Source organism: Mastigoproctus giganteus, chromosome 1 (genome assembly GCF_048544385.1).
Source record: "Mastigoproctus giganteus isolate SK-2022 chromosome 1, ASM4854438v1, whole genome shotgun sequence".
Classification (NCBI taxonomy): Eukaryota; Metazoa; Arthropoda; class Arachnida; order Uropygi; family Thelyphonidae; genus Mastigoproctus; species Mastigoproctus giganteus.
This window is the reverse complement of record NC_143575.1, coordinates 36223517-36247289: the sequence shown is the minus strand read 5'-3', so window position 1 is coordinate 36247289 and position 23773 is coordinate 36223517. Positions and strand designations below refer to the sequence as shown.

Sequence of the window (23773 nt, the reverse complement as noted above, 5' to 3'; positions counted from 1 at the left end):
TCCAGTTATATTAAAGGAGGCAGCAAAGGAAGTAAGCAAACCGTTAGCCATAATTATGATACCTTCTTTGGACTCAGGGGAGGTACCCGTAGACTGCAGATGTGCAAATGCGACCCCAATTCACAAAGGAGGATCAAAGGCTGACACAAGTAATTATAGACCTACGAGTTTAACTTCTGTTCCAGGAAAATTAATGGAGGCACTGGTTAAAGAAGTACTGCAGGATCATCTAGACAAGACTTCAGTTATAGCTTGTACACAGCATGGTTTTGTTAAGGGAAAGTCTTGCCTGACCAATTTAATTGGATACTATGATGCAGTCACAAAAGAACTGGATGCAGGGAATAACTTGGATATTATTTATTTGGATCTTAGAAAGGCTTTTGATACTGTTGCACAGGGAAGACTGCTGCACAAATTGGAGCAGTGTGGCATTGAAGGGAAATTGCTGCTATAGATAAAGAGATGGTTGAGTGGGAGAAGACAGAGTGTGGTAATCAATGGTCACTGCTCATCGTGTACTAATGTTATTAGTGGAGTCCCTCGGGGTTCAGTGTTGGGTCCATTGTGTACTAATGTTATTAGTGGAGTCCCTCGGGGTTCAGTGTTGGGTCCATTATTGTTTTCTGTATTTATAAATGATATTGATGATGGTATATCAAGCTTAATATCCGAGTTTGCAGATGATACAAAGGTTGGCAGGGTTGTTAAGGATACTACTAACAGTATGCTGCTGCAACAGGATCTGGAAAGGTTGAGCAGATGGGCTACGAGGTGGCAAATGAAGTTTAACATTGACAAATGCAAAGTACTACATATGGGAAACAGTAACCCCAGAATAACGTATCAACTCTGTGGTACTACACTGACAGTGTTAGAGAATGAAAAGGATCTGGGGGTAATTGTGCAGGCAGACATGAAGTTCTCTGAGCAGTGCAAACGGGTGCAAGAGTAGCTTATGGTGTCTTGTCAATGATATACAGGAATTTTTCTAGCAGGGATAAGGAAGTGATTATTCCCTTGTATGAGGCAATGGTCAGGCCGCACCTTGAGTACTGTATACAGGTCTGGATACCTCATTTAAAGAAGGATGTAGAGCTGCTGGAACAAGTACAGAGAAGGGCAACAAGATTAGTGAATGGAACAAAGGGTTGCTCTTATGAAGAAAGGCTTAAGTCTTGCAAATTACAGGGTCTGGAAACTAGGCACCGGCAAGGTGATCTGATAGAGGTGTATAAAGGCTTGAATGGTTTGAGCATGCTCAATGCTGATAGGATTCTTCCTCTTGCTCAGAATAATCACCTGAGAGGGCATAAATTCAAATTGAGGAAAGACAGATGTAGGATAGATGTGCGAAAATTTGCCTTTAGCCAGCGGGTAGTTGGTTGGTGGAACAGACTTCCATCCCTTGTTGTGGAAGTTGATAACCTAAATAAATTTAAGGTTCAGCTGGATAGGTATTTCGAACGAATGGAGGGGTGAAATGGGAGTGGGTTTTTTTTTTTTTTTTTTTTGGCTGATGCTGAATAAGCTTGCTTTCTTACATCATATGCCTCTACTAATGCTAATAATGCTAATGCTAAAAAAAAAATTTAACTCCATGAATTTCTAGTGAAACAGGTATTTCTTATGGTACATGCCAATGACAAAGCCTGGGAATGGGATGCAATTCAGCCAAGTTTGTAACTTGCATACTCACTAATGATCACAGAGAGCTGCAAATTCTCCCATGTCAGGACCTTTATCAACATGCTGCTGCTAATCCAAATTTTTTTCTTCCACCATTACTGGTGACAAATCATGAGGGTATAGCTATTACCAAGAAACAAAGGCTCAGTCTTCTCAATGAAAGATTCCATCTTCTGTAAGCCCTGAAAAAGGAAAGACAGTCTCAATCAAACGTGACAAAAATGCTTATCGTATTTTTTTTTACCTCACAGGGTATCATTCAAGGTGAATTTATTCCATAAGGTGAATCCATTCCACATGAATTTATTCCACAGGAATACTATAAAAGTTCTATGTCAACAATATTGCTGTTCAAAGAAAATAGCAAGATGTGCAGGCATTTCTGGAAATTATTGCTTGCATAATTGAATCCTTCCCCCACTGCACACACCACTTTCCATTAAAGAATTTCTTGTGAAGCACTCCATCACACCATAATACATTTAGCAACTGGCCTTTTTTTTTTTTTTCCTCCCCAAGCTTAAGCCACTTGCAAGGTCACAGATTTGCAGTGAAAAATTATACAGAACATAACCCACGGATTATTAGCAATATAAAATAATGTCTATTAGGAATACTTAAGACTGTTTCTTAGTGCCTGGCCTATCAGTGTTACAGGTAATTAAAAATAAAAATAAAAAAATTTTAAATATCTTCCCATTTCACCCATCCATTCGCTCAAAATGTTTGTCTAGTTCTGCCTTGAATATATTTATGTTGTCAACTTCTACAATGCCCGATAGAATTTTGTTCTAGCAATCAACTACACACAGGCGAAAGGCAAACTTCAGAAAATCTATTCCATAACTGTCTTTCCTCAATTTGAATTTATGTCCCCTCAAGTTGATTAATCTGGGCAAGAGGCAGAATCCCATCAGCACTGAGCTTGCTCAAACCATTCAAGGCCTTATATACCTCAAACAGATCACCTCGTAGGTGCCTAGTCACCAGACACTGTAATTTGCAAATCTTAAGCCTTTCTTTGTAAGAGCAACCTATTCTTCCATTCACTAATCTTGTTGCCCTTCTCTGTACTCGTCCCAACAGCTCTACATTCTTCCTAAAATGAGGCATCCAGAACTATACACAGTACTCAAGGTGTGGCCTGACCATTGCCTTATACAAGGGGATAATCACCTCTTTATCCCTGCTAGCAAAATTCCTGTACATCATTGACAAGACACCACAGGCTACTCTTGCAGACTGTCTGCACTGTCAGAAAATTTCATATCTGACTGCACAATTACCCCCAGGTCCTTTTCATTCTCTACTACCTTGAGTGTAGTACCACACAGTTGGTACGTTACTCTGGGGTTACTGCTACCCATATGCAGTACCTTACATTTGTCAATGTTAAACTTCAGTTGCCACCTCTCAGTCCATCTGCCCAATGTTTCTAGATCCTCTTGCAGTAGCGTACTGTCATTAGTGTCATTAACAACCCTGCCCACCTTCATATCATTTGCAAATTTAGACATTAAGCCTGATATACCTTCATCAATATCATTAATAAATACAGAAAACAACAATGGACCCAACACTGAACCCTGGAGGACTCCACTAATAACATTAGCAGACAAAGAGTAGTGTCCATTGATTACCACTCTCTGCCTTCTCCCACTCAACCATCCCTTTATCCATAGCAGCATTTTGTCCTTAATGCCATACTGCCCCAATTTGTACAGTAGTCTTCCATGTGCAACAGTATCAAAAGCTTTCCAAGTATATGATATCAAAATTATTTTTTGCATCCAGTTCCTTTGTGACCACATCATAGTATCCAATCAAATTGATCAGTCAAGACTTCCCTTAACAAACCATGCTGTGTCCGAACTATAACCGAATTGTTGTCTAAATGATCCTGTAGTGCTTCTTTAACCAGTGCCTCCATTAATTTCCCCGGAACAGAAGGTAAACTAACATGTCTATAATTACTTGTGTCACTCTTTGTCCTCCTTTGAAAATGGGGTGACATTTGCACATCTCCAGTCCATGGGTACCTCCCCTGAGTCCAAGGAAGCTCTCATAATTATGGGTAAGGGTTTGCTTACATCCTTTACCACCTCCTTTAACAGCAGCAAGGTCTCTCAACTTCTTGATGCATCACGTGCAATAATGCATTCTGTGTCACATTACTGGATAAACTATAGCAGGGGTGGCCAACGAGTCGATCGCGGATTTAATTTCGGTCAATCACGACGAATTTTAAATATACAGTCATCCCTCGATTTGTGCACCTTGTGCAATGAACTTTTTGAGATAGTAGATCGCGGCACATTTTGAAGGAAAAAAGTAGATCGCATAACAAATTAAGTTGGCCAGTCCTGAACTATAGTATACACACCTGTATATATTAATGTATAGACTCACTTTTATTGGAGAAATGCCAGCCCTCTCCCATACCAAATCTGAAAAAATAGTCATTTATTTGATACCTGGTTGACAGGTGCGGATCCAACAAGATTTACACAGTAATCGCAAGGCGCACTTTTTTTGTGGTACTTATACCATCAACAGTTGAGCAACTACTACAAATGAAAAAAAAAATAATAATAAACATAAAATAATAATAAAATTTAAACCACCAATGAACGACCTTTACCATTTTCTTTCTCTTCTACATTTTCCTCATTATTACCGGTTGCAACATTTAGTACTATTATAAGTGCTAAAACTTTTATGCCACTTAGGGAAAACATTTCGAGAACCAACGCGTGTGAAGCCAAAACTACTTCCCCCGGAACTGAGCATTATCCAGAATAACCGGATACAAAACGATGGAATTATCGCAATTCTGTTAGCATGAACACATGTTAACGTATCCCATCGAACCTGCTTGAAAAAAAAAAAAATAATAACATAAACAATAAAAATATAAATAAAATAACCAAATCAATATAAACAATAATAATAATAATAATAAATTAAACAAATAATAATAAAAATAAAGTAAATAAATAAATTAAATAAACTGCGCCTCCGTAGCCAGGTGGGCAGGAGCAGTGTGTAGCACACGCCTCTTGACCGGGGTTCGAGCCCGTGACTACCAAATACGGAGGATGGGAAAGGTCAAGGAATGATCACCGCATATCCCCGGAGCAATATGACCTTAGTTGCTAATGCTCCTAAAAACCAAACAACAACAAACAAATTAAATTAATAAATAATCAAATAAATATTAAAATAAATACAATAATTAATAACATAAAAATTTAAATAATAAATGAAGAATTATATATGCTTTATTTTAAAACCTACTTAATGTTTGGCCTCTGTACTCAATTTTTGTAATAAAAAAATAAGTCCTCATCCTGACAAAGAGAGAGAGTCAGCAGTACAAGGGAATCACCTAGAAATATTATTATTATTATTATTATTAATGGCCATATGGTACAAGGAAGCCTGAGGCTTATGCTGCACCAGCCAAAAAAAAAAAAAAAAAATTCCCAAGTTACCCCCTGAGAGAGAGAGAGAGAGAGAGAGAGAGATAGAAGAATGATGTGTGTGCTCAGTGGGTGTGCAAAGCCCATACTCACCAGGTGTGAGCCCCTGGGGTTATTTTATTTTATTTTATTTATTTATTTTTTTTTTTTTTTTTTTTTTTTTTTGACATGTATAGTATGAAAGATATGTTCCAAAAAGCAAAAAATAATAATAATAATAAATTAAATTTTAAAAATACATATATATACCTCAGTGATTACTGAATTATGACCACCCATCCAAAACGGACGGACATGCCCCCCCCCCAAGCTCGCAGTATAAAAAGCAAAACAGCTCCATCGCACGCTACAGAAATCATAATTTCCATTAAATCGTGCAACTCAAAGTGTTAAAATGATAAAGTAGCAGTTAAGGAACAAAGTAAAGATATCGTGCAGTTTCAAACGGGCATGATTGTGAGAGCTCGTGCATCGAGCGCTTCAATATCGAAAACAGCACCGTCTTGTGGGTTACTCACCGCCCACTGTCGTTAAAGTGTAAAAAGAATGGTGTAGAAAGGGTCAAACAAACTCTCTTTCCTACAGAACTGTAAAGGATTACACAAGGTGAGTGCTCGTGGAGAGCAATGGATGCAGCGCTTATTACGGGCTCAACAGCGGGTTACTGTGCGACAGTGACATCGTAATTCAATATGGGGAATGGAATGCAAGAACAATATCCCAAATGATGATACACTGCACACACAGACATATAGGGTTCCACATGTAGACATGTATAGTATCTTCTGTATAGCGGCTCCACGAACATAAGTTCATCTCCGCCCTGTTACTCTGTGATGATCCAAACTCTGTAGAGAGGCCAGAAACGTGTAGTGTTATGTTTGTGTATATTATGTGTTGTTGTGTTGTTTAGTTGTTTCTGGCCTCTTTGCCAACGGGCAGGCGATCTCCTGGAAAGCGTGCCCGATGCCCGTCTACACCACGAGGTGGTGGGCCACAACTAGATATGTCCTTAACCTTATTAAATAAGTAGAGATAGACCATTACAATCTTTGTCTGCCCTGAAGAGGGCGAAGTCCTGCACCCACTGGAGATAGGGCTATACCAGTGGGTGCCAGCAAATACCGTACCCACAGCTACAAAAACTTAGGGTACCAGCCTAGAGGAAAAAATTAATAAATAAAATCATAATTTTAAAAAAAAGTAAAATAAACTTAAGATAAAAATTTATAGAGAAGAGTAGGAAAAAAATTAATAAAAAATAAAATAAAAAAAAAATAAAACAGTATTAAAAAAAAGTTAAATAAAATAAATAAATATATATATAGATGCAAAGTAAAAAAAAAGGAAATTGCTAATAAATAAATAGATGGAGAAGTAAAATTATATGAGATAAATAAATAAAAAAACCAGTTGTCCAGACTTTCTTCTATTTTCTCTATCCGACTAAAGAAAAGAAAAGAAAAGAAAAGAAAAGTAAAAGTAAAATATATTAAAAAATAAATAAATAAAATAAAAAAAGAAGAGAGAAAGACAAAAAAAAGAGAGAAAAAAAAATATATAAATAAATTTAAAAGAAATAAAATGGATAAAAAAATTAAAGTGAATTGTCTAAGATTGGACAAATCCAGCACGCCTGGAGGCAATGCAAAACCAGTGGGTGTCAGCTTCCCCGGGTTGCCCAGGCCTGAGGGACTGGAAGTAAAAAAATATATATAATAAAAATAATAATAATAATAATAACAAAAAAATGGATCTATGTGATCTTCTAAGAGCTATTCAAGGTGACAATATTTTATCTTTGCAGGACACCACTCACTGTTGAGGCTGACATTATTGAAGATGCTGGAGGCACCGTAGGAGGTGAAGCTGAAGCAGGATTGGCCAACAAAAGTTTTCTTCTAGCAAATAAATCAGAAGCAAATTGTTGTAGGATTCTAACGTGTGCGGCAGATTCTACTAGATGATTTCGTTGCCAGGTGAGAAGGTGTTTATAGTCTTGTAGGGATTTCCATAGGTCAGCATAAAGAGGGCAGTGATAAAGCAGGTGGTTCCAGTCTTCCATTTGGAGACAAAGGCAAGAATCGGCATGGCTTATTCTGAACTGAAAGAGTTTGGAGTTAAAAGAGCCATGTCCAGTTGTGATAAATGATGTGTAAAGGTTTAGAGAGAACCATAGGGAATTTTTCTTGTTGGCAGTAAAGGAGAAATCTGGTATAGATTTATATGTAGTTCTGCCTTTAGGGGTTGTATTCCAAGGATCTTGCCAAATTTTTGTTAAAGCAGACCAAATCCGGGTTTTTTCAGCTTTGGTGTCTACAAGGATGTCCTTCTGTATTCCATAGAATTCCATGGAGGTCTGATGTTTTTGAAAGTAGCAGAAGGCATGATGTAAAATGTGCAAGTCCAGAGGTAATACTCCAGCTGTGACCTGCAGGGCATCAGTTGAGACAGATCTGCAGGCACAGAGCATTGTAAGAATCACGGATCTTTGCAAGAAGAGTTGTTTTGATTTCAGTTTGACGTTCTTAATTCTGTCATACCAAACTGGAGCAGCACAGGTTGCAATAGGTATGAATACTGCCTTGTAATATAAGAGAAGAACTCTGTGTCCAAGCCCCCAGTCGGTTCTCGTAATCCGAACAACAGCCATAGTAAATTTCTTGATTTTATCTATTAGGTGGTTTATGTGGAGAGTAAAATTGAGCCTGTCATCAATGATTACACCAAGATGTTTTAAGTGCTTGACATATAGTATTTGCATGTTAGCTATATTCAAGATAGGAGGACGATGGATATTTCGTTGACCTTTAAAGATCATTAGCCGGGTTTTGGATGGAGATATTTTGATTTTGTTTACAATTACCCATTTAATGAGATCCTTTAAGACGGAGAAGCTCTTTCTTGAATTTGTTGCCTGGAGTTGCCTGAGAAGACAATGACAAGGTCATCGGCATATGCGAATGGAGTAGCAAAATCGAACTGTCTGGTTAGCCACGTATTTAGTGTAATGTTCCAGAAGAGCGGCCCCAGTACAGAGCCCTGAGGACATCCTCTATTGACGGCTCGTTCTATGCTGCAGGTTTTTGAAGTAACCTGTATAGTTCTGTGATCAAAGTAGGCTCAGATAGCTTGTTACAACTGAGAGGAGCATGATATGTTCCGCAGGCTTGCGAGGGCATTCTCCCACCAGAGGGAATCAAAAGCACCTTCAAAGTCTATGAAAATGGCCATTTCATATTTTGATGTGGAATTTTGGATGTAATTTTTTAACGCAAGAAGTGCATCTTCACAAAACTTGCCCTTAACGTATCCATACTGGTGAGGAGAAAAGATATCTTGAGCTTGGAAAAGACCATAGATTCTCGGTAGGAGTAGTCTTTCGTAGAGTTTTCCCAAATTTGGTAGGAGAGAAATGGGATGGAAGGCTTTGGGGGCTTGCTGGGTTTTCTTAGTAGTTTGACTAGTGCATTCTTCCAGAGACGGGGGAAAGTACTACAGAGAAACATTTGTTGAAGAAACTTAACAGGATGTTAGGATAAGTTTCTCCGAACTTATTAATGACAGTATTCTCCAGCAAGTCAGGTCCAGGACATTTTTGGACATTGATTTTATTTAAAGCTGTTTGAAGCTCTTGTTGAGTAAACAGGTCAATATCCACAGTGGAGGAGTATTAAAGATTGAGGGTTCTTGTTATGGATTGAGTGGGAGAGTCTGTTGACTGATCATCCCGAGGGAAAAGTTTATCCAGAATAATTGTGACAGTATCATGCTAAGTCGTGGTTGAAGAGTCATTGGTCACTATGGAGTTGTAAATGTCATTGGTTGGCACTTTGTCTCTACTAAGTTTATAGAGTAGTCCCCATGGGTTCCAGTTGCCCACAGTGGAGACGAAAGACTGCCAGGTAGCGATTTTTTGCTTTGAGATTTCGAGATTATATTGATGTTTTATGGATCTGTATTCATTTCTGAGTCTTTGTACTTCATTGGGAGGTCAAGAGCGTCCTCTTTGATACAGTTTCCTTGACCTGTGAACGTCTTCTTAAAACCGTTAGATGTGGAATCTACCAGGGAACAGATGATTTTTTGGAGCTATTCTCTTAGTTGAGCATTCAGTTGCTCGTAGTAAGGCAGTTTGGATATAGAAGGCTTATTCTTCGGCATTAGGCTGACTAAATGAATCTAAAATTTCATCACGAAAGTCATGTTTAATTGATTCCGAGAACAGTGACCATTTATAGGCTTTATAGCAAATCTTCTCAAGTTTTGAAGAGGTAACCTCCGATTCTGTAAATTTGTGGTTAGTTTAAAAGAAATTGCACGGTGGTCGCTACATGTTAGATCCTCAATCACAGCCCAGTTTCATATTTCGTTAGTGATGTTTGCAGTTGTAAGAGTCAGGTCGATGTTAGACTCACCATTTATTGTGAAGAAGGTACTGGGTTGATTGGATTTATTTAGGATGTGCAGGTTATGTGCAAGCATGAAGTTCTCCAGTTGTCGTCCTCTGTGGTCGGTGGAGGTACTAAACCATAATGGAGACTTGGCATTGGAGTCAGAGCTATAATGATTAGTGATGGGCATAGTTTTTTAATCACAGAATCTAGATAGTTCGTGGAGATTTGGATATCTTCAGATGGAGGACAGTAGAGGGATACCAAATCGAAAGTATGAGAAAGTGACGAGATTTGTACACATGTAGCATTTGGTCTACACAGGGAAGAAATAGTTGTTATATCAAGTGAGGTATTAAATGCCACTATTGCACATTTTGGATGTTCTGCGTCAGCATGTATGACCCGGGCAGAGATTGGGAAACCTATTAATTTTGAGTTGTGTCCATGGAGACTTCTGGAAAAATAGAGTTCTTGTAAGAAGAGTAGATCATAGGAATTCTCAGTGATGGCAACTCGGACTTCATCTGTGACATTCTTGGAGCGATGAGCATTCGGTTTCACTATGGTAATATCCTGATGGTTAGAGAAAGTAGCATTAAGGGCAGAGGACTGGTTGATGTTACTCATTAATGACTTTTGCTTTAGCCTGTTCCAGTGCTCTAATGTATTCTGGATATGAAGTGTCCTTTACAGAGTGATCGCCAGTAGTGGATTAAGAATAGTTGGGCCCCTAGGCAAATTATATTTGGGGGCCCCCAAAAAATAATAATAAAAAAGAAAAAAGAATAAAAAATAAATAGAAGTTAGGTGGCAAATAAATTAAATTTTGTACTTTTGAATTTTTTGAAGTTCTAGATTTTTCTGCCTGTTAAAGGATTAAAGGATGATAAACAATAAAACTTTTTATTCTAATAAATAATTTTTTATGTCGTTTATACAAATTTACTTTGCGAATTTTAGAATTCGCGTACGTATTGATTATGTCTTCAAAGTTTATTTTTTGGGCAAACTCGTGATGGTCTGTACTTGTTAACAGGAGAGACTGCTTCTACAGGGATGGGATACACTTAAATAGAAAGGGTGCAAGAATATTTGCTGATGCTATCGAGGCAGTGTTAGGTGGGTCGGAAAACTGCTAGATTGGGGGGAGACAAAGACCAATAGATTAACAGTAGCCACTGGCAGAGGTGAAAGAGATTCTTGCACTGCTTCTATTGGAATGAGCAGAAGCCTGAAAAACAAGATTCCGGATATTTCAGAGACTGCTGGGAGTCATTGCGGTACAAGTAAACACATGGGTTGTGTTAGGGTAGCTAAGAATAGAAATAGGTGCATGTATACTTGCGTGTACACCAATGCCAGGAGTTTAGTAAATAAATTTGATGAATTTGAGGTATTGCTCAAAACATCAAAGGCTGATATTGTTGGGATATCAGAGACTTGGTGTCACACAGATATAAGGAATGCAGAACTGGAATTTGTGGAGAACAACGTCTACAGAAAGCATAGACAGGATAGGAAGAGAGGAGGGGTTATGCTATTAGTTAAGAAATACATAAAATCCAAGGAAGTGAAGCCAGTCGACATCGCTGGACAGTGCAGTGTCGAGTCAGTTTGGTGTCTCATAAGCATTGGGAGATCAAAATTGAGAGTAGGAGTGTGCTATAGGCCTAATGACTCTGTGAGTATAATAAGAAACTGTGGGCCAGTAAATCAGAGAGTCTTATAATGGGAGATTTTAATTTCCCAGATATTGACTGGAATTTGGGGGCTGGTCACTCACACACTAGCAAGGCTTTTGTGGATTTATTGGATGATTGTTTTCTACACCAGCATGTTCGGGAGGCAACTAGAGGGAGGAATGCTCTTGATTTGATTATCGGCAGTGATTCTTCATGCATTAAGAATCTACAGATAAATGAACTACTAGGTAGCGGTGATCACAGTGTGCTGAAGTGGGATTTACTCAAAGAGGTAACTACCATTACGGGTAAAGGGAAGGGGTATTGCTTTCGTAAAGGCGACTACGATGGACTGAAACAGTATTTAAATTCTATACAGTGGGACCAACTGATGATGTTACCAACAGCAAATGCAAAATGGGAAGCATTCAAAGAACTTATCTTGGAAGCTACTAGGCTTTACATACCAACTAAGAAATATTGTTCAAGGTTTAGGCCTAAATGGATGTCAGATGAACTGATGAGGCATATGGCAGAGAAGAAACATGCATGGGATACATACAAATTAACACATGACACAGAAGCCTATGATAGGTACAAGTTGATCTGTAACCAAGTTACAAAGGAGGTTAGGCAGGCGAAGGCAGATTATGAGAAATCTTTGGCAAGGGATGCAAAGAAAAACAGCAAACAGTTCTTTACTTATGTAAACTCTAGAAGGAAGGGGATGAATCAGATTGTTTCACTTGATATCGATGGGTCAACTGTTGATGATCCTGCTCAGGTAGCTAACAAACTAAATGAATATTTTGCATCGACATTCACACATGAAAAGTTATTTAGCGAGGGGAAAGCCAGAGGTGTATTCAACTCTAGCAGTAAGCTAGAGAGTCTTGTAATAACTGAGAATAAAGTGGAGGAGAAATTGTGAAGATAAACACAAGAAAGGCACCCGGGGTGGACGGGATCTATCCAGTTATATTAAAGGAGGCAGCAGAGGGAGTAAGCAAACCCTTAGCCATAATTATGAGAGCTTCCTTGGACTCAGGGGAGGTACCCACAGACTGGAGATGTGCAAATGTGACCCCAATTCACAAAGGAGGATCAAAGGCTGACACAAGCAATTATAGACCTGTGAGTTTAACTTCTGTTCCAGGAAAATTAATGGAGGCACTAGTTAAAGAAGCACTGCAGGATCATTTAGACAAGACTTCAGTTATAGCTCGGACACAGCATGGTTTTGTTAAGGGGAAGTCTTGCCTGACCAATTGGATTGGATACTATGATGCAGTCACAAAGGAACTGGATGCAGGGAATAACTTTGATATTATATACTTGGATCTTAGAAAGGCTTTTGATACTGTTGCACATGGAAGACTGCTGCACAAATTGGAGCAGTGTGACATTGGAGGCAAATTGCAGCTGTGGATAAAGGGGTGGCTGAGGGGGAGAAGACAGAGAATGGTAATCAATGGACACTGCTTGTCGGGGACTAATGTTATTAGTGGAGTCCCCCAGGGCTCAGTGTTGGGTCCATTATTGTTTTCTGTATTCATAAATGATATTGATGATGGTATATCAAGCTTAATGTCGAAGTTTGCAGACGATACAAAAGTAGGCAGGTTTGCCAAGGACACTACTGACACTATGCTGCTGCAACAGGATCTGGAAAGGTTGAGCAGACGGGCTGAGTGGTGGCAAATGAAGTTTAACATTGACAAATGTAAAGTAGTACACATGGGAAACAGCAACTCCAGAGCAACGTATGAACTCTGTGGTACTACACTGACAGTGGTAGAGAATGAAAGGGACCTGGGGGTGGTTGTGCAGGCAGATATGAAGTTCTCTGAGCAGTGCAGACGGGCTGCAAGAGTAGCTCATGGTGTATTGTCAATGATATATAGGAATTTTCTAGCAGGGATAAGGAGGTGATTATTCCCTTGTATAAGGCAATGGTCAGGCCACACCTAGAGTACTGTATACAGGCCTGGAGGCCTCATTTCAGGAAGGATGTAGAGCTGCTGGAACGAGTACAGAGAAGGGCAACAAGATTAGTGAATGGAACAAAGGGGGTGCTCTTATGAAGAAAGGCTTAAGTTTTGCAAATTACAGTGTCTGGAGACTAGGCACCAGCGAGGTGATCTGATAGAGGTGTATAAAGCATTGAATGGTTTGAGCATGCTCAATGGTGATGGGATTCTTCCTGTCGCTCAGAATAATCACCTGAGAGGGCATAAATTCAAACTGAGGAAATAGAGATGTAGGATAGACGTGCGGAAATTTGCCTTTAGCCAGCGAGTGGTTGGTTGGTGGAACAGACTTCCATCCCTTGTGGTGGAGGTTGATAGCGCAAATAAGTTTAAGGCTCAGCTGGACAGGTATTTTGAACGAACAGAGGGGTGAAGTGGAAGTGGTTTTTTTTTTTTTTTTTTTTTTTGGCTGATGCTGCATAAGCTTGCTTTCTTGCATCAAATGCCTCTACTAATGCTAATGCTAATGCCACCAAACCACCCGAAGTCAGCAGTGGAGAGACTAACAATAGCTAGGAAAGAGGGAAGAAGGGGCCTGATAGACCTGATAGAACACCAGAAAACAGCGATAGTTAACCTGAAGGATTACTTCGAGAACAACACAGCACCATTCCACCAGGCCATAAGGAAGTTAGATAAGTGGTATACCCCACTCAACCTAAGCGAAGAGCCCCCTCCCGCCAAGAAGACACCAGAAATGAAGCTAGAAAGATGGGCAAAGAAGGCACTCTATGGCAGACACTACAATGACCGCCATCGGGATCACATCGATAACATTGCTTCCAGTGTATGGCTCACAAGTGGGACGCTCTTCCCCGAGACTGAAGGATTCATGCTGGCCATTCAAGACCCGTTAATGAACACCAGAAACTATATAAAATACATCGCAAAGGAGCCCGGAATGTCAGATGACACATGTCGACGATGCCACCTGGTTTCGGAAACGATTCAGCACATCACCGCGGGGTGTAAGGTCATCACCCAGACTGAGTACACTCATAGACACGTTCTGGTAGCCAGGATAATACATCAGAAGTTAGCGAGGAAATACCAGTTGACCAAAGAAGTGTACTATACTACAAGTACGAACCCCGGACAGTACTAGAGACCCGAACACACATGCTGTACTGAGACCGCGCCATAATAACAGATAAGACCCTCCCGCAGAACAGACTGGACATAACCCTTGTGGACAAGATGGAAAAGGCTACCTCATGATTGAAATAGTGGTGCCCAACACTAACAATGTCCAGAAAAGCCATGAGGAAAAAATTAGGAAGTACACGAACCTGAGACATATGGCACGTGCAAGAAGTATCGATCATCGTGTCAACCACCGGTATGTTGCCAAAGACCCTGCATAACAGCCTAACAGCAATAGGTCTCAGCAAACACGTATAAGGAGCTCCAGAAAGTCGCAATCCTGAACACCTGTAGGATAATCACAGATTTCCTCGACCAACAGTAACACCAGGCATTACAACCACCCTGTGTACTTGGTAGCAATACCCGTCACGAGGTGGAAGCCCCAATCAGGGAGAAATAATATGAGGAATAATAATAATAATAATACTGAGATATGAAGTTCTCTGAGCAAACTGGGCAGTCTGCCAGGTCAGCTCATATTGTTTTGTCTATTAATATACAGGAACTCTCCTAGCAGGGATGAGATGGTGATTTTATAAGACAATGGTTATTGGCCATATCTTGTATACACATCTGGAGGACTCATTTTAGGAAATATGTATGTACATGTGCTGCAACGCTGCAGAGAAGGGCAGCGAGATTAGTGAATGTAATGAAAGGGTGATATTGCCAATATAGGTTTGATATCTGCAAATTGCAGTGATTGGAAACTAGGTGCCTGTGAGTTGATTCGTTTCAGGCTCTGAGTAGATTGAGCAAGCTCAATGCTGATGGCATTTTTCCGTCTTCCTCACTTTACACCCATGATGGGTAATACATTCAAATTGAGGAAGGACGGTTGCAGGATAGACGTATGCAAATTTTCTTTCTGCTGGCGGGTAGTTCGTTCTTGAAAAAAACTTCCATCCATTGTTGTAGAAGTGGGCAGTTTGAATAAATTAAATGAGGAAGTACTTAAATTATTGGAGGTAATGGACTGGTAATGAGCGAGGGCTTTTTTGGCAGATTCTTTATTAGCTGTTTTCTTTCATCATATGCCACTTCTGCTATTACTACCACTAGTACTACTTATTACCTTTATCTGTATATAGACTTGTTACTACTTCGACAGTGCACTGTTTTATGATTTCCACATTACTATATAGCTTACCTTTTCTCTCAAGCAGAGATTGTGTGCAACCAAATGCTTCCATTCATGGCCATAGTGTATCCATCAGCGAGAGAGTGGGTTCTTTGAACAGGAAAATGTATAATATCACAAGGCCAGAATTGTACGATAGTGGTTTCTGGAACATGAGATGAGCCTTCTCTGATAGTTTTTCTTGTTATCGCTCTGAGTCCAGTGGAGCACTTGTGAAGAAGTAGAACGAGCTCTGTGGAGTTAGGATGAGTGACCATTTGTGTGAATGGCTGCAGGTCATGGATCATACTTTCGAACCAATTGAGGCAAAATGGATCAGCATCCCTGTGGTACGCTGTCGACACCTCCATCAATTCTACAGGTATATACAGGAATCCAGGTGTTGTTCTGAGGGCTAAAAGGGGGTTACTGGCTATTAAGTACAGTAGTTGAGTCTGCTCATGTGGCATAGTGCTATTGTCACCGTCCTCCCCACACAGGCTTGAAAAGTCCCGGTTTTGAATCCCATCGATGACTCGAGGAACTTTAAAGGGCTTTTTTTCATTCTGTGGCTGAGTTAGTACGGTCTCACGCGTTAATAGCAAAGTGTTTCCTCCAGAAACTGGGTTCTTTCGTCAAACAAAACAGGCAAATCGATCACACGCCATTTACAGGCGCAAGTACGGGTATATATATGAAATTACCGGGTGAACCTAATACAATACTTTTTTTTTGTACATTTGATTATTAAATTTGATCTGAAGAAAACTAGCTTAATAAAAACGAATACCTGCTTAACGGATTTTTGTTTTTACTGGAATATTTAATTATCCCTGCTATTGCTTCCTGTTTTTGTAGTAGTAGTAGTAGTAGTAGTAGTAGTAGTACTCCACGGAATACCAATATAATGGAAATACCACAACTAATATGTAAATCATGCAAATATGGTACATTCGCCATAACAGCTTTCTCTATAACTAACAATTTCTGTATGAGAATAACTTGTTGTATTGGAAGTAATGAAAATAATGCGAGTACTGTGACACTCAATTCTAGCGCTTTTCATTATACGTTGCGGTTCTGTAACAGAGCCACTTTCAAATCGAAGAAATTTGATAAGTTAATGTAAATTTTTAACACGTACTTTCCGAAAAATATTTTTTTCTTTTATTATAATAGAATGTATTCAGATGTAGCATTCCCAGCAACGTTCTCACTCCAATGACTTTCGATCATGTGATCTTTTAAATTCCGCCATTTTGATATAGGTGTCTTTTAGCGAGACTGTGTGTGCGTGTGTGTGGACGTATGCGTTCTGGGGATGCCTGCAGGAGTACCGTGGTTTTTTATGGTTGATTAGTTCTTGATAAGTGAAGGAAGAAAGGTGAGATTGTACTGATTATTTTTGTTGGTAGCATTTCAACAGAAGCTGACAATGTGATCTATTTGTGTGAAATGCCAGACATTTAAATTATAATTCAGTGTGAGATGTGTTACCGGGGTTGGAACTTACGGCAGTTAGTTGCCTGAGGCGAGAACGTGCTTCTCTGTGCGTGAAGTTTTTTTTTTCCCCCTGTTTTTATGGATTCACTAGTCTTGTATTGAAACAAGATATCATTATATGATGAAATGGCACATACATTTCTAACAGGTTGTCAAACTACATGCCTTCCAAATTTTCATATATTTAGTTCTGCTGCCCCACACTTTTCATTGTAAGTTGGGATTATATCCTCACAGGTGATACTTAAAAAAAAAGTGGGAAATATGTTAAAAATAAATTTTAAAAAAGCGCGAAACGGTTTGTTAACTCTTTAATGGTCGATCATTATGATGATGCCATATAGGTTTAAATAAATATATATAGCTAGAACATTTAATTGTTATATTTGTTTACTCTTCGACAATTCGTTGTGGGTGTAATTCAAGTACGACTAGTGTTCGGTGGAGTCGCACATTACGGTCTCCTGTTTACCTGCAGATTGACAATGGAAAATAGAACCTGTCTACCTTGGTCAACTAATTCCTTCATTTTGCTGAAGCTGGATTATATCGCAACCTCTTATTCGTCCCCCTCTCCACATTCAGTTTCCCAATATCTCAACATTTTCCCCCTTCACGTTTTAAATTTTTGCCGTGTTGTATGTATATAATTACTCTTAACAGTTTTGTTTTTTTAAAAAAAATTAAGTCCTCATTTGTAACTGCAGCATGCTTTAAGCAGCTAATTCCTAATGAGAGAATATATATCTTTCATGGATTGATGATAATTTTTGTAAGCATCGGTCGCCCGTGCTTAATTTTTACCGTGTTGTATATAATCATGATAGCCGGAGGGATTGATTAATACAGAATTCTGTTTCAGGAGGAAAGTTTTCGCTACGAGAATTTTGTATAATAGAAATACTTCTCTGTATAGAAACTATGAACTCCGTAATTAAAGATGATAGAATGAATGCATATGTGATTGCTGATTTTAATTACTTCGTACTATATTCAGTGCATGTCTGTAGGATTCTGTTAAGACTTTGAAGCGCCTGGATACAAACAAGAAAACGCGGTCTGATTTATTACTCCCCCCCTCTTTTTTTTCCTTCGTTCGACACCCTTAATTAACATATGAAGCACTGTTGATTTTTCCGCCTCCAACCCATGATGTCTGGATATCTCTGTTTCCAGGCTTCCATGGTGGGAGAATGCGGAATCGAAGCTAAAACTGAAATGAGCCCTTCTCACACCGAATTAAGCGTTCTCTATCGAACGGCCGTATTAGTCAAATGTCACATTATAAATGTGTACTGTAAAATAAATATAATTTAATTCCAGTACATGAATATATCAGAGAAAGCTGATTATATCATCCGAATTTGATGACCGGCTGATTTTTACCCCCCTTTTGTGGATTTGATTGTAATACGATGAGGAATGTTTCATATCGTATATGAAACATTCCTCATCGTTAGCATATAATCGTTAGTATACGATTATATGCTAACGATTATATTATTTAATTATTATAATATGGCAATCAAAATAATTTCTTTTTGTTAATAGTGGCTGGTAAATTTTATGCAATGTAATAAATTTGAAACTACAGTATTTTACATTTTTTTTTTTTTTTTTTTTTGGCTGATGCTGCATAAGCTCCTACACTTGCTTTCTTGCATCATGTGCCACTACTACTACTACTACTACATTCAGATTCATGTTTCAGGAAGCAGAGATCTATATTAATGCCGCAAATACTAGCTATTTATATAGTGTGGATACAAAAATCATTTTTTGAATACTCTGTGATTGGCAGGTAAAATATTTTCATGAAAATGTGTTGGCCTTCATATTAATTAGTTATTGCTACCCAGGTAGCATTAAGCAGGCGGTTCATGTTGGGCATGTATTTGGGTATTATTTAGATGTCACTCATCTGATTTGCCATTCAGTTTGTATGTTTCTGGTTTTGTTTCTGTATCATTATTAGTACATTGGCAATTTTTTTATGTATCATGTTACTTCTGAATTTGAATTTTCAGCTATTCATCTTATAATTAACTTCTTTGGATACGTAATAATCTGGGGATGTATGTCTTCTTTGTGTCAGAGTTTAAGCTATTTTGGTAGTGGCTGCACTGTTCATCCTTATCTTAGGGTTATCCTTATATGATTATGATGAAGATTATTGAAAAAAAAAAAAAAAAAAGTGCATGTAGTGCATTTCTGGGGGGAAAAAGTGAATGGATAGAAAATAAAACTTGGACATTCATTTGGCCAGCTAGACTACCCAAACTGAACACCAGACAACCCCAGATATATGATGTACATTGGCTGATCTACACCAACCTGGAAAATAGTAGGCAGCACAAGAATAGCAAAGATCAGGGGTTTTTTTTTTTTTTTTGTAAATTATAAACTGTTGGAACACTGAGGAAGTTCCTCTAGTAAACTGGGGATTCTAGAGCCTCCCCCAGAATTTGAGGTTTTGACCATCTTTAACAGATAGTCTGAATGTTTCTCCTCACCCCCGAGTTCTCAAGAAAAAAATTTATCATTTTAGCAGCTTGTTACTTTTGCCCACTCTCACTTTTTTGTTGCAGCGTGTTTAATAAAATCGCCTTTTCCTTTATTTAATACTTCAGTAATATTACACTTATGCAATAAATAGTATGCATTCTCATTCCCCAGTTGATACTTTTAAATAATGGCATCATAAGTGCTAATTTGGCATTTCAAATTATAAAAGCATTGTAAATTGGGCAAAACTAATTTAATAAGTATTATTTATTTATTATTCAAAATCTTTTTATAAAGACTTACACAGTAAAAGCATGTTATATTTCTTATTGTGTATCGCGGGTGCATAAGTATACATGCCTTGAGTGACTGGAGTTCAAGCCAGTGACTGCTAAATATGGTGCTGTTTCTTGTAATGTTTATCTTGCGAACTCCTCTGACCGTTTGGTAGTCTCGGAGTATAAACAGAAAATTTATTTATATAGTAAGTACTTTCATAACTCCATACCGAACATCTATTTTGGAAGAATTCTTCTGGTTTGCGATGGTATTTTTTTGTTTGCTGTTTAAGTTGCAGTTTAGGTTTCTTACTTTTATTTTTGAGTCTCATAACAAAACACTTTTTTTTTTTTTTTTTTTCTGACTATCTGTACCTCTAATCTTTTTCTTTTGTTGTAATTTCAACACCATAGATGGAAAGATATGTCAAATTTATTATAAATGTCTTGGAAACATTATTTCAAACAAATAACTGGAAATCAAATGACTTCCTCATAGAGCACATTTGTATACCAATTTACATACTACTCAATAATGTCTTAGCATTTCTCAAACTGTTGGTTGGTCGTATGAAGTGTTTAATCAAGTGTTTTATTACACATTTTGTAATAAAAGTTTTCATTTTAATGAGTTCTGAAACTTTTATTTCAAATGTTTTGATCCATCCAGATATATAGTAAGTACAGTAAACTCTTTAAAATCTGGCCCTTTGCAATCGGGAATTCTTCAAAATCCAGTACATTTCACAAAAAACTCATTGTTTTACAAATACAAGTTTATTCTGCTGTGAGAAATAAAACTATTACATTATCAATACAGTTTTTAAATCTTGATTGCTGCAAAGCAAATGAAAGGACAAGGTAGTCCTCCAGACATATCATAATTTCTCTGAGGCCATATAGTTTTATCTATACAGGGTGTCTCAAAAATACACGGCATAACTTCAGGAATGAGTTCCTCATATGTAGACAATAAAAATATTTTATATCAACATAGTTCTGGAAATGCTTGGTTTCCGAGTTTTGAAGGTCTGTCTGTGATACTTAACTGTTCACATCACCTTATAGTAATTGTTCAAAATGTCCACCTTCTGCCTGAATATAGGCCTCACATTGACATCTCATGGACTTGAGAAGACTATGCCAAATTCCTGGCATGTTTCGTATTGTTTCACAACCTGCTACAATTTGATTGCGGAGAGTTTCCACATCAGCTACCAAAATCAAATACACCAATGACTTTAAATGGGCCCACAAGAAGAAATCTAGTGGGTTTAAATCAGTGAGCGTGGAGGCCAGGCAGTTGGTCCACCTCTACCTATCCACCAACCAGGAAACCTTCGATTCAGGTAATTGCAGGCTTGGTTGCTGAAATGTGCAGGAGCGCCATCTATCATGAAATGTGCTTGCTGACGAATGATCAGTGGCATGTCGCCCAAGAAATCAGGCATGTTGTTTTCCAGAAAGTTTCTGTACGCCTGCCCTGTGAGTTTGTTTGGAAGTACATGGGGCCCAAATAACTTTTCACCAAAAACACCCGCCCAGAGGTTGAGGCTGAACTGCTGTTGGTGATGTGATGGAAGAATTGCATGTGGGTTTTCCTCAGCCCATACATGTGCTGATTGTGAAAGTTTTGGATTCCGTCTCATGTGAACTGTGCTTCATCTGTGAATATCACTAAGGCAGGAAAGTGAGGAGTTGTACCACACTGCTTCAAGAACCACTGGTAGAACATTACTCGTGCAGGGTAATCTGCTGGTGACAAGGCCTGTACCCATTGCAGATGGTAAGGATACAGTTCTTGCAACACTTTCCAAATAGTCAAACGTTGAATAGCCAGTTGCATTGCTATTCTGCGTGTGCTGATTCCAGGAATGCTATGCACAACATCCAAAATCTCCTCTACTTCAGGAGTCGTAGATCTTGGTCATTCTCTTTTGGCAGCATGAGGTGTAAAGGTCCCATGTTCACAAAGGCGGCGAGGCGCCTCCGTAGCCAGGTGGGAAGGAGCAGCAGTGCGTAGCACACGCTTCTTGATTAGACCGGGATTCGAGCCCGTCACCACCAAATACGAAGGATGCAGAAAGGTCAGGGAATGATGACCGCATATCCCGGAGTAATATGGCCTTAGTTGCTAATGCTCCTAAAAAAAAAACCAAATAACAAAGGCGGCGATGGATACCTTCCAATGTTTTCCTGTGTGGACATCTTTGTTCTGGGAACCTTTCGTGGTACAAACGATGAGCCTCCAGAGAATTGCCATCTGCCAAACCATACATAAAGTGCATATCCGCTTGCTCCTGATTTGAGTGCATGGTCAGAATGGAAAACCACCAGATTCTGTCAGTACCTTGTGATGAAGGAAATCACCTGCGGGAGATAAGACATTCCGGTTAATAACTCGAAAACCAAGCATTTCTGGAACTGTATTGATATAAAATATTTTTATTGTCTACATATGAGGAACTCATTCCTGAAGTTATGCCGTGTATTTTTGAGACACCCTGTATTATAATTTTGAATTTCTATCTTTTAATACTGTCTCCCATTAGTAAACTTTGTAACATCACAAACTGCCCTTTCAACTTACAGCTATGTGGCTGGTCATACAATGCTTGTGTGAGCTGGTGACCAGTTTGATGTTACTTTAGGACAGGTGAAAGCAAAGAGATTGAAAATGCCCAATGTAGGTACAGCTGGAAAAATGTATACTTCATTAAATCTGTGGTTATTATCTGTTATAAACAGGGGTACATATGAAAGAGTTGATGTAATTCCATACAACCACAGTTTCTTTGCTTCCATCATAACTAGCCATACAACCCATCAGGTGCATGACTAAAGTAGGTAGAAAAACCATAGACTTTCGGCTTCCTATTCTGTACTAAAGCTGTGGCAGAGAAGACCAATGTGAGTGACTTTGACCACCTGTTGTTTTTCTCTCTGCTATAGTTATAATGGAGACAAAAACAGAACTTGATTTTTGTTATATGTGAGAAATTGATTGAATTTCTCCACAGTATATTATTAAAAGCAAAATGTCATGTAAATCGATAAAGATTGCCTCCTCATTATAATAACTCCTTCAGAAGAATAGATAATTTTTTTTTCATGTTCTCTATTGTGAACGTATTTTTTTTCTGAAGCACATATATCAATATTTATTTGCTTGTACTGTGTTTATTATCCTTTGTTTAGTTTAACATAATGAACTCTTACTAGTACTATCTTTTAGTCATTATAAATTTTTACAGATGTAATTAAATTCAGTTGTTAGTGCTTAATATTCACTGAAATGTGGTTTTACAAAACTTCCAAGTACAGTATACCTCTCTAAAATCTGGAAAATTTTGAAATCCAGCACCTCTGTCCCCAGGGGTGTCAGATTTTAAAGAGTTTACTTCATTCATTACAGTTTGTTTTTATCTTATCTTTATGTCAAGTTCTAAGTTATATTAATCAAAGTTTAAAGAAGCTTGCATTTGCATGGCAACTTGATGTGGAAACAAGTGAATTTTGCCAAAATTAGTCAAACCACTGGGTCACACCACATCACAGACAAATGTACTGGACGTTATCTCAACAAAAGGTTTTGTAATAGAATAAAATTCAGTAAATGTTATGGAACTAAAGCATATGAATCAAGAATATTATTACTGGTACATATGTCATTTAGAATAATAATCCAAGGTCCTCTAATTACCAAGCATCCAAAGCATCAGGGGCAGCTTAAGGGAGCCAATGTGGCATTGGCTCAGGATGCTGAAGTTTATGGGGGCACCAAAAATTGAAAGAGCAATGGAGAAAAAATTCCGTGTTAAAGAACAAGTGAACAGTTAAAAAAACAAATTCTCTATAGAAAATTAGATTGTGAATTTTGGACTATTGAAAGAAACTATTATAGAAATTTATCTGCTGCCTGTTTATTTTGTATGACATTT

At 38.4% G+C, this 23773-nt stretch overlaps 2 protein-coding genes across 2 annotated transcripts in view; one reads left to right on the top strand and one right to left on the bottom strand.

Moving 5' to 3' along the window:
• The window catches only part of LOC150090705 (protein disulfide-isomerase A4-like), a 133802-nt gene extending 129267 nt beyond the window's left edge, over positions 1-4535 (bottom strand). The window contains exon 1 of the mRNA XM_090369889.1: positions 4331-4535. Within this exon, the coding sequence (XP_090226015.1) occupies positions 4331-4427 (97 nt within the window). The 5' untranslated portion in view covers positions 4428-4535. The remainder of the gene's footprint in view (positions 1-4330) is intronic.
• A 12290-nt stretch (positions 4536-16825) lies between these two features.
• Ptpmeg (protein tyrosine phosphatase Meg) overlaps positions 16826-23773 on the top strand; it is a 526004-nt gene continuing 519056 nt past the window's right edge. Inside the window, exon 1 of the mRNA XM_090379497.1 lies at positions 16826-16930. The gene's annotated coding sequence lies outside the window, so the exon portion shown is untranslated. The remainder of the gene's footprint in view (positions 16931-23773) is intronic.